Source organism: Glossina fuscipes, unplaced genomic scaffold, assembly GCF_014805625.2.
Source record: "Glossina fuscipes isolate IAEA_lab_2018 unplaced genomic scaffold, Yale_Gfus_2 0, whole genome shotgun sequence".
Taxonomy (NCBI): domain Eukaryota; kingdom Metazoa; phylum Arthropoda; class Insecta; order Diptera; family Glossinidae; genus Glossina; species Glossina fuscipes.
Genome location: NW_023998414.1, coordinates 30,696,796 through 30,712,621, shown reverse-complemented (window position 1 = coordinate 30,712,621; position 15,826 = coordinate 30,696,796). Strand labels below are relative to the sequence as shown.

Below are 15,826 nucleotides of genomic sequence, written 5' to 3'. Positions count from 1 at the left end.
TTTCCCTTTCTTTCTAAAAAAAAAAAAAAAAAAAAAAAGAAAAAGAAAATCTACTCTGAAAACAATCAGGCAAAACGCACAAGGAGAAGAAAGCAAAAAGTATGTTTTATTTGAAGGATGCAGTATCCTCAAAACAAGAATTGCAAGAAAAGAAAGCCATATAAACGGGTTTCTACAGTATAACGACGGACACGCACCTAGGTACCCAACCCACCGTGTATCATAAACTTGTCGGAAGAGGAAATTAATAAGAAGAAAGCGGAAAAAACATTTTTGGATTATTTTAGAAGTTTATGGGAAATAACAAAAGCATGAATCAAGCATCTAATGCCTCGGGTACTACACATACGACAATGACTTTGTTGGATGATGGCAATAGTTCAATTAGTAGCACGTCGCTACTGGCTAATGGTATCACCCTCGAACTGGAAGATGATCTGGACAGTAATAGAACGTTTTCGCAGGCCTCTCAAAGTTACAGCGGCAGCGTAGAGAAGATGCGTCAAAATGTTTCCACTAGTTTGATTATGATCACACATCGCATTTATAATTATTGCAAAAGAAAATTTATTGAATATGAGCATTTACCTACAGCTACGTGTGAAGATATATGCATTGAGTTCAGTCGGAACATGGGCATATTACCCAATACTCGTTATCTGTTTGGTTTACGTGTATTGGAGGCAAATCAGGTTGACGAATGGGTATTACCCGGTCAACCACTTCGTCCCGATGTTACATATTGCTTTCGAATGCGATTCAAGGTACCATCTTTAGAACTTTTACAAATTATGGACCGTGCCTCCTACGAATACTTGTACAATCAAATGCGTTATGATGTTGTAAAGGAATGCATACCCGACATCCGATATCCATTTAAAAAGGATAATGTTATGGGTTTGGGTGCTATGAACATGTGCATTGATTTGCTTGAGCAAAGAGAATCAGCTGAACGTATTGAAAAGAATTATAAAAGCTATTTGCCACAGCCGTTGGTCAAAACTCATAAAATATTCAGTCGACGTAAAATTTGCCAGACGTTTCGTCATTTATGTAGACGACAACTTGATTTAGCTGATGTCAAACTTAATTATGTACGTGAGGTAAACAATTTGGCTCCGGATTATCTACTAGAAACTTTTGCTGGTTTGGTCGACTATATACCGGGCGATAAATTAACGCCACATACGAATATAGTTGGTATATTGAATCCTACCGAGGCCAAGGTTTTCATTAAACTAGATTTGTTTGACACAATTGAACCGGGTTTGAAAGTGGCTCGTATAACCAGCAAAGAGAAATTGGAGGTGAGCGATTTAATAAATTACAATCATAGAAAATCATTTCAATAACTTTTAAATTAACCTATCAGTGGATTCTTGTCAGCAAGTTGGAAAACATTTACGCTTTATGCGTAAAAAGCAATAATTTACAAACTCCTTACGCTCGTTTAGAAATAACTGGTATGCCGCACGGATATCGTATACAATTTGAGGGAAAAATTCAGTTAGAATCCTTTATATCTTACATATCAGGATATATGAGGTATTTCCTTTTTCTTTTTTTTCTTTTTTTTTTTTTTTGTTATTAAACTCAATCACATAATGTAAGCAAATTTAAACACAAAGTTTGCAATTTTAGATTAACTACAAAATGGATGCTGGATTTATGTGTGCAATATATAACACCGTCTTTGGCTGAATTGTTCGCTATAGACTGTCACGGTCCAATAGGGTTTGTTCACTCATGTAATGCAAAATTTCGAAACGATTTTTATATATTTTTCCCCATTAAACGTTCTCCATAAACAGCGGCACTGTTTCATTTGCCAAGATACGTGAAAGGCGCAACAATTGCGGCAGTTACATTGTACGGCAATGTGAAAAAGAATACAACACCTATTACATAGATATAAACACAAAATCGTAAGTTGTTATTGCTATCAATAAATAACTTCATAATATTTCCCTCATGTCGAATCGCTATAGATTCACACAAAATTAGGAAAGAATTAGGAAATTATCCAATTATTAATCGTGTATTGAAATTTCGTTTTTGGTATAGTTCATGTTAACTATGTTAATCTCTGAGTATAACATGATTGTATGATTTACTCTTTGAATGTAATTTGTTAACCTGCATTATATATACTGTACCAACTGTTTACACGTGTGCTTATAACAAATATTTTTAGTTTATTTTTATTTTAACAATTGCCGGTACTTTCTGAAGGAAATATAAATATCGGATGTGTGTATGATAAGGTGCAGTCTAAACCCTTTTATTTGTTTTTCATTGATTTGCTCTTCAGTAATCGTGCTGGCTTGCAGCCGGAGAGGTACAAAACTGAGACATATAAAATTACTAAAAAATTATGTACAGTGAACAATGGCATCACAACCAATCCACCCGTTAAATGGATTTTGCATTATAATAGCACGCGGAAACCATTTGATAAGCTCGCAGATTTGGCCCAATTTATACCTGCAGAAAGTGAACAAAGATTTCGTATTAAGCCATCGGAGTATGGTACCAAGCTACTATATTACTAAAGATTTTGTTCCATTCACTAATAAGTTTATTTTCTATTTAGATAAATCTAATCTCTTAACTATATGTTCGCCAAAAAAAGTTCAATCCAATGAAACGGAAACTGAGTTAAATGAAGCTGAGCTGCAACGTAAACGTGTTCAAATTCTGGATCCACCACGCGATCTGCAATGGTATCAAAGTAAGTTTCTCTACGCTCTCTTTCTTTCATACACATAGTCGGCAATTTTATACGGTATTTGGTATTTGTAGTGAATTCCGATTTGAAAAGATTTTAATATGCATAATTCGGATTTTTTTCATCTTTAATTGAATAAATTAAAGTCAAAAGCTATCTTTTTTCTTTAAAATACATTGATATACATACATAAATGAACACATGTGTCTTGTTTTGTTTCATTTTGCGCAAACAAATTTCATATTCTGCGTAAAAATATATACATATTTATATATGTAGGTCCAGTAAAGGAGGGCTGTTGAATCTGAATCGTTGGAATCATTCCAAAGCGTTTTTTTCGGATCAATCGACCCTTCAGCTAACAGGTCGCACTACAATAAGCTCTTTACACGACCTGAATCAATTTTCTTAGCATGTCTTAGACTTTATTGATTACGAATATTCTGTACTCGCCGAGGGTATATCTCGTAATATCGACCATTCTATCTGCGATATTTTTAAATCGAATGTCCCCTATCGGAAATGAACGAGCCGCTTGAGAAAGCGCTTGACAATTCATGACAGAGACATAATTCAGCACTCGACACCCCTAGACATCTAGATTATATTTAGCATATCACATTCAATTTTTCTATTTATGCAATATACATAATTGGAAATAGTTACCCGATTTTTATTTATTATTTATTTTTTCTTTGTTTGATTCCTTCAATTTTATGCCTAACCTTAACAATTAATTAACCCCAGGACATGTTTGCTACTTATAACATTTATAGACGCATTATTATTTATTTTAAAAAAAAAAAGAATATTCTAACCGATGCCTTTAGACAATTTAATATATTAAGCTTTGAATTTTGATGTTAAATGTATGCAATAAAATAGAATATATATCGAAGCAAATGCAGATCTAGGCATATGCAATATGTATATAGGCTATTGAAAAAATCTTTTCTTAACCAATATGTTTGAAACAATAAAAAACGCCTCTATTTTTTACTTTATTAAATTGAATTTTAAATCGATTGATTATAGAATACCGTCCGCGGCCCTCGAATCTGGCGCGACTAATTGTTATCCATTATCATTTATTGTTTTTTATCCTTTCAGATTCATCAAGTGAATGTGATAATGGACGGATGATTAAAATGCGTGCAGATTGGGTGCAAGAAGGTGGCTTTAAAGATGTAAATGTTACATTAAAAGTACTTAAGTATGATGAAGATTTTCCGGTAAATATTTTCCGGTATATAGTTAACAAACACTGAAAATAAATTCATTTTATAAACGATTTTAGAAATTTATGAATTTATCCAATACATGGAGTCGCATTTATTCACCGTATATTATAAAATTATATGGATTAACTTTAACTACTCCGTACACGATGGTTATGGAATATTCAAAATTTGGTCCGTTGAATGAATTCCTGCAGCATTATAAATCGAAAATTTCTTTGCATCAATTATTGGATGTGGTTCACGGTTTAGTGCGCGGCATTGTTTATTTGGTAAATATTATAGTTAATCAAAAATTCAATTCAAATTAAAATTTAAGAAATATTTATTTAGAAATTTTTGTTAAATTACAGCAAGAGCATGGTATTATACACGGATTCATTCGATGTTCAAATTTGCATGTTACAAAGTTTGATCCCAAGAATCAATTATTAGAGGCGAAAATCGGCGATCACGGTTTCCCTCGACCATATCGGCGCGATGAGTAAATAATTATTGATGATAATAAAATTGATCAATTGATTGACTTGCAATATTTGAATTAGATTACCTTGGATACCATTCGAGTATCATAATAATCTTAGCCTTGCTGAAAAACATCTCGATATAGATTTATGGGCTTTTGCTACAACGATTTGGGAGATTTTCGCACGCGGTCAATCGATTGGCCACGTAACCAGTGAAAGTTTACGGCAAAATTATAATCGCTACGGCGGCATATTGCCGATACCATCAGATGATTGTCCGCCTGAAATGTTTGAGGTGATGATGGATGGCTGGAGTACAGAACCTGACACGCATACACATAAAAATTTCAACCATATGCAAATATTCCAACGTCTGATATTCATAAAAGAGAATCTTGATGAAGATTATTCCACTATTGAATGGCCAGATGAACTAATGGATGCCGATCAAGGTAAAACGCATTTATTTTACCTAATTATGCAAAATTTGATATTTAAATTAAATAGGATAAGAACATACTTTTTGATATTAATATACAAAAGAGAGACTCTGAAATTTAAAAAACATCTGAATGTTTGATCAGCTCATCGCTTTTCAATTTCCATATACTACTTGCCTAGACGGCCCAATAATGAAATTATGTTCTTTCCTTTCGCTAAATTCCCATTAATTCCCATAAATTGATTTCGAAACTCCCCATTTTATTAAATAGTTGTTATTCAACAAAAATGACAAAAGTATTAGATACGAACTGCTAGGACAACTAGCCATGTTTTGTTGGGAAAAGAATTGGTAAACACTTTAGTGATTTTAAAACAATAAAGAGGAAATGATATAAAGGTTGAAATAATAGTTTTATTTTTATTTTTAAAATTTGTTTTAGTTAATGATTCCAATAACGGCGAGGGACATAATCAACACCTGAATGGTATGCGTCACAACGGTTTTGGATTAGATGGTAAAAAGCCAAGTAATTATCGGAGTTATTTTGATACAACACCCTCGGTACTGGAAATTAAAAATGGTAAAGTTATATTCAAAAATAAAATCGGCGAAGGCCACTATGGTACTGTACATTTGGGTGAAGTGCGTTATAATACACCGATAAATGCCCGAGAACTGGTGGCAATAAAGACTCTAAAATCGCTAAGAGCTCCCCAACTGAATGATGATTTCATGCGTGAAATAGAAATTATGGAGGTTAGTGCATTATCCTTATGGGGTATTTTAATATTCCCGCAAACGTTGAACATTTCTCTTTTCTGTGCAGACATTGGACCATCCAAACATTGTGAAAATTAAACATTGGATACAACGGCCGTTTTGCATTATTATGGAATATTTAGAAAGTGGTTCATTCTTGGTATATCTCACCTCACGTAAACCAAATTTAACTAATCAGAAATTATTAGGTTTTGCTCTAGATATAGCTCGGGTAAGCAGAACAGATCACAAATGTTAGCCATTATATCGCTAATGTATTTTTTATATGCAAAGGGCATGGACTACTTGGTTAGCAAGAATGTAATACATCGTGATTTGGCTGCACGTAATATATTAGTAGATCGTGATAGCGTAAAAATCTCCGATTTTGGTTTAGCTCAAAGGGCTGACTCCGACGGTTATTATATAGCTCATACTAATAGGGAAATACCTATTAAATGGTAATTTTGCAAAGATTCGATAATCTGACAATTTAATACCGTTCAAAAATATTTATAGGTATTCACCCGAAGCCATTAAAAAAGATGCCAAATTCTCTTTCCAATCAGATGTTTGGTCATATGGTGTAACGCTGTTTGAAATGTTCTCGAGAGGCGAATCGCCAAATTTAGATCCAGACAAGGAACTAACACAGGATGAATTCTTGCAAAGACTGGAAAGGGGGGATCGGTAAGTTTTTATGCATCAGACATTATATTTAATAATCAGGGTTTAAAACACCATAGCTAATACGTCCAATTAGCTACAGAGACTATCTATCTCTCCACTATTTTTCGCTTAGTTCTACTGGGCTTCTCCTGCTCTATTTTTATATTGGGATCGATTCTATAGGTAATATTAATATAGCCGCGATTTATATTGAAAGCGAGAAAAGCATTCATATGCTCAGTATGCGGAATTGTATTACAATCTGATACATAGAGAACTAGACCTTCTCAATAAGTTGCAATCATTACAAGGCGCTAAAATCCGTTCGATATTGCATGAGTTCGATCTTAGTTAAACAACGAAGGGCGCTTTTCATCACAGACACAAATTTTCATATCAACATCTCTGAATAGCAATTGGGTATTGAATCATATATATATATACATAAAAACCCATATATGTAGCTATTAGTTGAACAGTAATCTCAATTAGTAGTCACTATAATTGATATAAATATTTCAAATTGTATTAAATGTTAAAATTCATATTTTACTAGGTTACGACAACCATCTCTCTGCCCTGATTATGTTTATGAACGCTTAATGCTACCATGTTGGCATAGTAATCCGAAAATGCGACCCACCTTTAGGATGGTAATCGGAAATATCCAGTCAATTAAAAATGAAACTTGCAATTTTTTACCAAAGTCAGAGCTTAGTATAACACCATCTTCATCACCTGCCAGTACTACGCCAAATTAAACGGTTACATATGCGGTATTTACACCGATGGAATTTACTACCTTTTATGATAATGGTAATTATATTGCGCACGAAGAAATGAAATTTTTAATCTCTATAGTTTTTATAAGAAAGTCTTTAAAACAGCCACATTTATACGATCGTTATTATAATAATGCTTATATTTATTTTAATCATTTTGTTTTTAAATTAAATGTTAAAATATTTGTTATTACTTTTATGATTTTTAATATACATATAAATAACTAGTTTTATATTTATTGCAATAAAATTTTAAAATTGATTTTATTTTAAGTGCCTTTTTCAACTGTACTGTACTGTGTAAAATTCACGTAAATAAGATAGATTTAAACATTTTATAGATTATATTAAATTGTTTGCTTAATTTATTCTCTTAAGATAGTTTATTATTATTTTGTTCATAAAAAAAATTTTATCACATTTTTTAATTTTATCCGTTCATAACTAAATATTGATCTATTGTTTTATATATTTTACTGTCGTAATGCTCTTGCCTTTTATAAATTTGATGGTTAAGCATTGTTTATCATTATATATACTATTTTCACGACGATTTCATTTTTTAAAAAAATATTTAATGAATCTTTAAGCAGGAAATTTCGCCATATTTTAAAGCATCCAATAAATATTTAATAAAACCAACATTACAATATTAATTAATCTTCTCTATTCACCAATAACATTCCTGAGCTAATACAACGTCGCTAAGATGAATCTTCAGCATTTTTCTTTTTCAGAACCTCCATAACACCCGCAAAATTTGCAGTTTTCTTTTTAGCTGATTTTGGCGTAGAGTTTTGACTGCGTACTCGCATTTGAGGCTGCGCTATATCGTCACTAAAATCGAAGTCATTAGCTTTCATTGGTCTGTAATGGCAAAATAATAAATATATTCATTTATAAGGAGGGGGAAACAAAACGAGTAGTCATTTACTCTTGCGTTTTATTGGTGTGAGTGGATTTCGTTTGCTCCTTATTCGCATTGCTCGCACAGTCAGGTGATGGAGACCGACGTCCTGGACATTGCCATTCTAATTCTAATATTGTACCGCTCTCAAGTATGTTGTAATAATTTTCCAATTCTTCCGCTGAGGGCATAAAATCCTCTCCATCTTTCATGCAGGAATCGGCAGATGAAGTCACTTCCGTAGTCATTCCGGAATTTCAGAGTAGAATATAGTAAAACAAAACAAATTATCCATATAATTATATTTTACAATAGAGATGATAGTCCATTTTATCGCTTTTTAGTCGAGTAAAAATCGTGTGGAATGTATATTTGAAACCATTAATCTCTTCACATGTTTGTCTTAAGTTCATCTATGATTTCATTTCCATAAAACACAAGGCGATAGAAAAAATATATTGCTGTCTTCAATATAAAAATTGTTTATATAAATTTCTTAAATCTGGAAAATGTCTATATTTCTAATAATTTTTTCATTAGAGATGGCAATGCGATTAAATTTGTTGGTGGAACATATGTTTGAACTGAATATTTTATTTTTGTGGTGTCATTATTTTTTGACAAAGGAGGTTATGTAAAATACGATAAATTTTGTTGGAGGTTTTTAGCTTACGGCTAGAATTAAATTAAATTACAAATAATTTGGTTGCCGTGTTAAATTTTAAGAATGTCTGATTTCGACTCTACATCTTCGTCTATAAATGGTGATAAAGAACTGCAAGAATTTTTAATGATTGAAAAACAAAAAGCTCAGGTCAATGCCCAGGTCAGTTCATTAACTACGTCCAATCACGTGTTTATAGGTTCACAACAAATCTCTTGGTGAATTGCAGATACACGAATTCAATGAGATATGCTGGGATAAATGCATTGGTAAGCCCGGCTCCAAATTGGATAGTTCAACTGAAACTTGCTTAACCAACTGTGTAGATCGTTTTATTGACACATCCTTGCTGATAACGCAACGTTTCGCTCATATGCTACAGAAACGATCAAGTGGCATGTAAATAATAACGAAACAAGAAGCGACCAAAAAATCAAGTACAAAGCATGTTACAATAATAACAAATGCAACGCCATGCTTAATATAAAAAAAGATCTCCAAGTAACTAGATTCGTGCAGGGCATTCTTGGAGAAGTCTTTTAGTTTATTTATAACAACAAGCTGATTTTGTTTATTTTGAACATATATTTTGTTGATTCCTAGTTGAGAGTAATAAAAAGAAAAATTGTAAATGCGTAAAGGTATCAATTTCTACACGGTTTTACAAGCTTTCGATTTTTTTAAATTTCTATATAAGCATATCATCCTTCGTTGTTCGGATTCTAACATATTTCGTGTAGTGGCAGGCAAGTCCCGGCGTCTACCTTTCAACTGATGTTTCGATGGTTCACTCTTTTCTTGGGATATTCCCGTATTTTTAGATGAAACATTTTTATCCGCCAGATTAATCTTGTGTCCATTTAAAATTTGCTTTAACAACAAATTATTTTTCGAGCCAGGCTACATTAGAAAAATATCGCTAATTAAGATTTTTAAGAATAATTTAGGCTATTTGCGTTTTTATATACTCTTACCCTAGGAACAGTCGCCTCTTTTTGGGCCTTTCTCGGCAGGGTTGTGATAGTAGGAGGCGCATGTACAACTTCCCCAAATTTAACTATGTCTCTTTTATACTCTTGAACGTCTCGATTCTTTTCCTCCTCATTTTCCTGCAGCGCTTGTTTCATTAATTTTTTGGCAACTTCCGGATCAAAGATTTTCCGATTACCTGTTAACAATTTTTTATTTATCCTGCCATCCCTGACATTTTTCTTTTGTTTTTGCTTTAATAACTCGTCAATTTCATTGGGTGGCTTCTTTTCAATAGCAATCTCTCCAGTTTTAGCATTTCTTATTACACGAACTCCGTATTTTGCTTCATATTGAGCTTCTTTTAAACTCTCGCTGGTCATGCGATTAACTCTACGCAAATAGTCGGCATCATCCTCGCCCGGCAGTTGTTTTATATTCTTAAATTTGTTTATTTCCTTATGTTTGATACTCCCTCCAGGTTTATCTTCTACGCCACGGTATATACGTTTAAATTTTTTCCCTGCTTTAGCATCATCCGACAATTTTTTAAATTGGGAGAACTTATAAGAAGGCTTTTGGTCGTTGCCCTTTTCAGGCGGATTATTGACGACATTTTTAAGCCTTAAAAGAAAGTTTTAAATTGATTGATAGCATTGATAGCATGTACCACTGTCTACCTCTTTTCCTTTTCTTCCATTTGCTTGAGAGGATCACGGATTCCATGATGCTTACGTACGGGAATTTTACGCTTCTTAGCCATATAATATCACTTTATCACATAAAATAGTACAAAAAACAAACTAATATTATCGATGAGTTTTTCTATCCCTCTATGTAATCATTTTATTAGACATGGTTTCTATTTACGAGTTGTGGATTGTAAGTTATGATGTGTTATCAAAATTAACGATTACAGTTGTTATCGTTTTGGAAAAGGTGGTAAAATGTAATATTGTGCCAAACACTAACAAATTACAAGTTATCAATAAAAGTGATCAAAATTGAAAAATAAATAAAGCTACATTAAAATTAGCAAAATACCTTTTTTTAACAAGTTTAATAGAATTTTAAATTGAAATTTATTATTTTGAATATTAACGAAGCCCAAACAATCGTAAATGAACTATTAATTATTCAATAACAACAAAGGAATCAAGTGACTCGAGGAAAGGTGGTTGTTTTTGTAGTCTGTGACAAGCGAACAGAAATAATAAAAACTACGCAAAAATATATTAGGGTTTAAAATTGATTGTTCTTAGAAAACTTTCAGAAATTATTGGAACATTGAACTGATTTATTAAGAAGTCCTGTTCGAATTGCTTTTGTACTATAGCGCTTTAGAGTAGCTTTAAAAACGTACTGAAACCAAAATTATGGTGGAGCCTATATTTGATTACCAGTTTCGGCTAATCTTAATTGGGGACAGTACTGTGGGCAAAAGTTCACTGCTCAAATTCTTCACAGATGGCAAATTTGCCGAGGTAAATCTTTCTTCAATATGCCTTTAAATATGGATAATCAAAATATTTTTAAAATTATGTAACACAAAGTCTCGTTTATAGTAGACGCTGTCGGTTAATTGTGTCATTTTGTTCAACTACTGATTGTATCTTTTTAGTTAGTGTTGTTTGTTTATTGTATTTTGTGATTGTGTTTCAATTTTTTATAGCTTTCTGATCCTACAGTAGGAGTGGATTTCTTTGCCCGTCTCATTGAAATGAAAGATGGTACACAAATTAAACTACAACTTTGGGATACAGCCGGTCAAGAACGCTTTCGTTCTATTACCAAGTCCTACTATCGCAATTCGGTGGGAGTGCTGTTAGTGTACGACATATCTAACCACGCCAGTTTTGAACACATCCCTCTTTGGATGATGGAAGCTCAGAGGCATATTGAGCCGCATCATCCTGTATTTGCATTAGTGGGCTGCAAATTAGATCTTGTCAATGCTGGTGGCCATAGAGAAGTTTCTTACGAAGACGCTCAGGCATTTGCTAAAAAGCACGGTCTACACTTCGTTGAAACATCTGCCCGCACCGGCTATAATGTTGAGGAAGCATTTCGCGTAGTTACACAGGCAGTTTATTCCCGTATACGTTCGGGTGAATACAAAGTGGAAGATGGTTGGGACGGTATCAAGACTGGTTTCGCTCGGCCAAATAGCCTTGATTTTAATTTAGTTGTAGCCGAGCCAGAAAAATCATCTTGTTGTTGATTCATTACAATTGTTTGTATTCGAATTCTTTTTTACTAATACGAAATACAACTTCAGAACTAACTTTCATAGATATATTAAATAATATTTAATCTGTCTTCTTTTTTTTTTTTTTTTTTTTTAAGGTACACGCCCATTAAGCGTAATATTAAGAAACTTTTAATTTTAAAGGATTTATGTTTAATTTTATTCGTTAAGTTTTTATTTCGTTCAAAATTTCATACGTAATAAGTTCTTTTATAACTAATTAATTAATTTAAAAACTGAAAAATAATGCTAATATACAAATTGAATTTTGGACGAAAAAAATAAATGTAATCTCTTTTAAAATATGAGATCGTTATCGATCGATTTTGTTTTATAAGATAGAACAATCAATACCAATGATTATAAAATAAAAAAATTATCTACTAATGTATACATGTTTTTAAAAGATACATATATTAAAGAAATATTTCATGAAAAACATAAGTTTGTATTGTATTTGTCTTTTTTTTTAAATATGACTAGGTTTTGCAAATTATATCAATCTCCTAACTTAAATTTATTTGCTAGAAACAAGTGTTCGCATTACCTAGCAACGGTTTAATTGACTTAGAATACATGTAAACATAAGTTAAAGCAAAGTTTCCGTAATGATAAATATATATAAGTAAATATTAAAAGTTAAAATGATATATATAAAATAAAAGCGCATTTATATCAAGCGTTTTTTTCGATTTAGAAGTTGTCTGTTACTAAATATTCTTTTTATGATTTGTTTGATATATACAATTTTTCTTGAAAAGCGCGGGCCAAATATATGTTGTAATTCCTCTTTCATATTTAATGCAATTCCTATGCAAACAACCTTTTCGTCAACCATGCGATTAAAATTATTGCTGTTGGCAACACTAAAATTGAAAAAGAGAAATTCTTTTAGGAATCAGTAAAGTTTTTCGATTATAAAAGATTTGTATTCTTTTTGTTATTAACGTTCAAATAAGAAAATGCTTATAGATTTTGAAAGAAATAATTAATTATTTTAAAATTTGTTTGCAAACAAATTAATGCAAATTTAGTGACGAATAAATGTAACAATTTAAGAAGTGAAGGCGCATATTGGAAAAAAAAAAATCAATTTGTCTACATCATCAAGTTTTAGTTCATTGTTCTGTTGGCCGTGGTTGGTTTGGATTTATGCAGAAAAATGGCTTAGCCTTACTTCTTTTTAACAAACTAAACAAAGAGATACAAGTGGATGTGTACAAGATAAATATAGAGAAATGTCCATAAGATCATCGGAAGGATGCTTGCAGAATAAATTATAATTATTGTAACAATATATATAATAAGCTATAACAAGAGCAAATTTAGGTTTTTCAACTTGTTTGATTTGTGCGGCGTGTGGATGTGTTGATCTTGTTAAAAAAATGGCTCTCAAAAAAGTAAAAGGCAACTTTGAGCGTATGTTTGATAAAAATTTAACAGATTTAGTTCGTGGCATACGAAATAACAAAGATAATGAAGTAAGTTTATAAAATTTTTACCCTAAAAACATTTACGTATGTAGCTTTATTTATTATTTGTTCTGCTTTATCAAACTGTGCTAAGCTATATGTGAGATGGAGACTGCCACCAATCTTTCGATTGAATACACATAAGGATTAATGTTTGTTATTCCAATAATAACCTAACGTTCATCCCTTTGCTTTTAAGGCTGCTTAATGTGCTTAATACATGTAGATTTGCTTTTACATTCATGTTATACCATACAAGCAAACCTGTTGTCTCTAACATTACGTGAACATTATATAGCCTTTACAAATAAATAATGGAATGCCGTACGCAGTCGTGCCCCTTATGCCCCTTAACAGTGCGATATTTCATCTCTTAACTGTGGCGACTTCTCTTAAAAACAGTTATGATCAATCTTATCATTTTTTCGAGTTTCCCGATTTAAATGTGGCTTGCGTAAATTAGTTACAAACGTGCTCAATTTAATGTTGCTCATCGAATCACTTCATTATGATTAGTCATACTGATCAGGTGCAACGTATTAACTCAGAAATTGTGGTACGGTATTTTAAATGTAGAGATTTCAAAAATATCGATTAAGTAGGGCTCCCTTTCTCTATAGCTGGCTTTGATTCAGCTGCCTTCTATAGAACTCCGAATATCGACTCGCACTGGTCACTCTTAAATTCTTTAATCGAACTTCGTTTATTCTTATCCCAATTATTACAAAGAAAATCCCTAATTGCGAATTGAGAGTTGGATGAAGTCAAGTCGAATTTGTCTTGCACTATCCTTAAAAGATTTTACATATTCAGCTTATTAATTATTATGATAATTAGAAAATCTATGGTCACTTTCATAATAGGATCATCAATAAAAAGAAGAGGGCCTAAAACGTAACTCTGCGGTATTGCAGAGAAAAAAGGAAAAATTCCAAAATAAGTACCATTAATTTCAACAAAGTCAGATTTACCGGCTAAAGAAAATATGCTGTTTGATAATGTCAAGTATCATCTTCTTAGAGTTGGTATATTTATTGGTAGGAATAGAATTACTATTGTTGATCAACTTAAATGCTTGGGCATATATATTGACAATCGCTTCACCTTTGAGGAGCACATAGATTAACATACATGGTGAAGTTGTGGAAACCTTGCGCGGATTTTACTCTAATAACATTTATGTACGTCAATTGATTAAATGTAAATTGGCCTATGCTCTCTTAATGCTGCACATTCTGATTTAGATATGGTGTCTGGTACTATGGCTTATATTTTAACTCGTCAACTATGTTCAAAGTTTTCCTTTATATAACTTACCTATTGTCCCATCGACCACGCTTCAAGAACTTCCTTTGTAATATACACTTATGCACTGGCCTAAGGAAAGGCTTTGCCTTTTACGTTTATGGAAATAAATAAATAAATGTGCTTATGTGTACCCCTGCCCTAAAATCTTGGATAGTCTTAAGTCCAAAAAATGAACCGATGTGATCCAAAATGTTATGTCGCACAGTTAATTTTTATATCAAATTAAAAAAATTCGACCCTCGATCTCTAAGTAAAGACTTACGTTGTACGAACGATTGTATCGTGAAATTAATCCTACCGGTCCAAATGTTTCACATCAATCTAATACGCCGAAATGCATTTTCCTAGCGATTATTGCCCAAAATGCTGGAAATTGTGAGCTGTTTTTTCATGGGAGAAGTTTGTCACAATAAAACGCTGATGTGATTTATAAATTATACAAGGCCTTTATAACTACTTTAACTCTGCTCGCGTCAATAATCATTTTGATATGAAGTTGCAACGAGTTCCATAACTTTACAGCGCCAGCAACTTAACAACAACAACTTAAGTTTTATGGTTAAGCGAGAATTAAGTTCGTTATCCGCTCAGATTTGATGAACTGAATTTGCTCATGTAAATATCTTGATTCCCGGATTCGAAGAAGCTTGTGGTGAGAAGTCCGATTTCTGATATTAGGATATGTCGAAATATCGCAATTTAACGTTTGCAGCGAAAACTGAGATAATCTTTCATACCTTCGCTTAGTGAAAACGTATCCAGCACGCTTGTGTACGATACCTCGCAGTTTTTCGCTGGAAACCTAACCTAAATTTCCTAAAGGGTGTGAAGATAAATTCGAATTTAACTAGTAAAGACACCTACCATTTCTATTAACATACCTCTGTTAACGAATTAACGGAGCTCATGTTAAATAATTGCAATTGAGATATAGTTGGATTGAAAGCCTAATCCGTCCATATTAAAAAAAAGAAAATATTTTTGTGGACATTTCATGAATCCATATAAAACTACCTTTCAAACAAACTAAAAAAATTCAAATTCTGCTTATGGAAACTATTTTTAACGGTATTTGAAATTCAGTTTGTTAGCGAAAACTGCATATGAAAAAACACCCAAATTTGACACTCTAGTGCGGCCAAACTAGAAAATGTCGCCTATATTCACCTA

The 15,826-nt window shown here is 32.3% G+C and overlaps 6 protein-coding genes across 7 annotated transcripts in view; 4 read left to right on the top strand and 2 right to left on the bottom strand.

Moving 5' to 3' along the window:
• Positions 1-36: 36 nt before the first annotated feature.
• Positions 37-7,272, top strand: LOC119643700 (tyrosine-protein kinase hopscotch). Its single transcript, XM_038043117.1, has 15 exons — positions 37-1,307; positions 1,373-1,545; positions 1,642-1,734; positions 1,812-1,925; positions 2,312-2,529; positions 2,594-2,731; positions 3,839-3,960; positions 4,026-4,238; positions 4,320-4,450; positions 4,512-4,885; positions 5,318-5,634; positions 5,705-5,869; positions 5,932-6,098; positions 6,157-6,327; positions 6,863-7,272. The coding sequence occupies exons 1-15, from the start codon at positions 294-296 to the stop codon at positions 7,065-7,067; spliced, it is 3,615 nt and encodes a 1,204-aa protein (XP_037899045.1). The 5' UTR covers positions 37-293; the 3' UTR covers positions 7,068-7,272.
• A 35-nt stretch (positions 7,273-7,307) lies between these two features.
• Positions 7,308-8,500, bottom strand: LOC119642552 (PAXIP1-associated glutamate-rich protein 1). Its single transcript, XM_038041720.1, has 2 exons — positions 8,023-8,500; positions 7,308-7,955 (listed from the first exon to the last, which is right to left on the bottom strand). The coding sequence occupies exons 1-2, from the start codon at positions 8,241-8,243 to the stop codon at positions 7,793-7,795; spliced, it is 384 nt and encodes a 127-aa protein (XP_037897648.1). The 5' UTR covers positions 8,244-8,500; the 3' UTR covers positions 7,308-7,792.
• Positions 8,501-8,660: 160 nt separating this feature from the next.
• On the top strand, positions 8,661-9,071 carry LOC119644199 (mitochondrial import inner membrane translocase subunit Tim8). Its single transcript, XM_038043731.1, has 2 exons — positions 8,661-8,821; positions 8,889-9,071. Exons 1-2 carry the CDS (start codon positions 8,723-8,725, stop codon positions 9,060-9,062), a joined length of 273 nt encoding a protein of 90 aa, XP_037899659.1. The 5' UTR covers positions 8,661-8,722; the 3' UTR covers positions 9,063-9,071.
• Positions 9,072-9,220: 149 nt separating this feature from the next.
• Positions 9,221-10,475, bottom strand: LOC119644180. The gene is made up of 3 exons (XM_038043708.1): positions 10,309-10,475; positions 9,634-10,252; positions 9,221-9,559 (listed from the first exon to the last, which is right to left on the bottom strand). Exons 1-3 carry the CDS (start codon positions 10,389-10,391, stop codon positions 9,311-9,313), a joined length of 951 nt encoding a protein of 316 aa, XP_037899636.1. The 5' UTR covers positions 10,392-10,475; the 3' UTR covers positions 9,221-9,310.
• A 192-nt stretch (positions 10,476-10,667) lies between these two features.
• LOC119644189 (ras-related protein Rab-39B) lies at positions 10,668-12,152 on the top strand. Its single transcript, XM_038043719.1, has 2 exons — positions 10,668-11,112; positions 11,301-12,152. The coding sequence occupies exons 1-2, from the start codon at positions 11,005-11,007 to the stop codon at positions 11,847-11,849; spliced, it is 657 nt and encodes a 218-aa protein (XP_037899647.1). The 5' UTR covers positions 10,668-11,004; the 3' UTR covers positions 11,850-12,152.
• A 694-nt stretch (positions 12,153-12,846) lies between these two features.
• The window catches only part of LOC119635569 (AP-3 complex subunit delta), a 17,752-nt gene continuing 14,772 nt past the window's right edge, over positions 12,847-15,826 (top strand). For both annotated transcript variants that reach the window (XM_038030435.1, XM_038030444.1), the window contains exon 1: positions 12,847-13,357. In XM_038030435.1, coding sequence (XP_037886363.1) covers positions 13,262-13,357 — 96 coding nt within the window. In that variant the 5' untranslated portion in view covers positions 12,847-13,261. The remainder of the gene's footprint in view (positions 13,358-15,826) is intronic.

Excerpts from the sequence above, each read along its gene's own strand:
- LOC119643700 (XM_038043117.1), top strand. The coding sequence starts at position 294 with ATGGGAAATAACAAAAGCATGAATCAAGCATCTAATGCCTCGGGTACT. Across the intron at positions 5,635-5,704 it reads GTGAAATAGAAATTATGGAG|ACATTGGACCATCCAAACAT; the intron begins GTTAGTGCATTA and ends TTTTCTGTGCAG. Across the intron at positions 6,328-6,862 it reads AGACTGGAAAGGGGGGATCG|GTTACGACAACCATCTCTCT; the intron begins GTAAGTTTTTAT and ends ATATTTTACTAG.
- LOC119642552 (XM_038041720.1), bottom strand. The coding sequence starts at position 8,243 with ATGACTACGGAAGTGACTTCATCTGCCGATTCCTGCATGAAAGATGGA. Across the intron at positions 7,956-8,022 it reads CACACCAATAAAACGCAAGA|ACCAATGAAAGCTAATGACT; the intron begins GTAAATGACTAC and ends TTGCCATTACAG.
- LOC119644199 (XM_038043731.1), top strand. The coding sequence starts at position 8,723 with ATGTCTGATTTCGACTCTACATCTTCGTCTATAAATGGTGATAAAGAA. Across the intron at positions 8,822-8,888 it reads AAGCTCAGGTCAATGCCCAG|ATACACGAATTCAATGAGAT; the intron begins GTCAGTTCATTA and ends GGTGAATTGCAG.
- LOC119644180 (XM_038043708.1), bottom strand. The coding sequence starts at position 10,391 with ATGGCTAAGAAGCGTAAAATTCCCGTACGTAAGCATCATGGAATCCGT. Across the intron at positions 10,253-10,308 it reads ATGGAAGAAAAGGAAAAGAG|GCTTAAAAATGTCGTCAATA; the intron begins GTAGACAGTGGT and ends CTTTCTTTTAAG. Across the intron at positions 9,560-9,633 it reads AAGAGGCGACTGTTCCTAGG|CCTGGCTCGAAAAATAATTT; the intron begins GTAAGAGTATAT and ends TTTCTAATGTAG.
- LOC119644189 (XM_038043719.1), top strand. The coding sequence starts at position 11,005 with ATGGTGGAGCCTATATTTGATTACCAGTTTCGGCTAATCTTAATTGGG. Across the intron at positions 11,113-11,300 it reads CAGATGGCAAATTTGCCGAG|CTTTCTGATCCTACAGTAGG; the intron begins GTAAATCTTTCT and ends AATTTTTTATAG.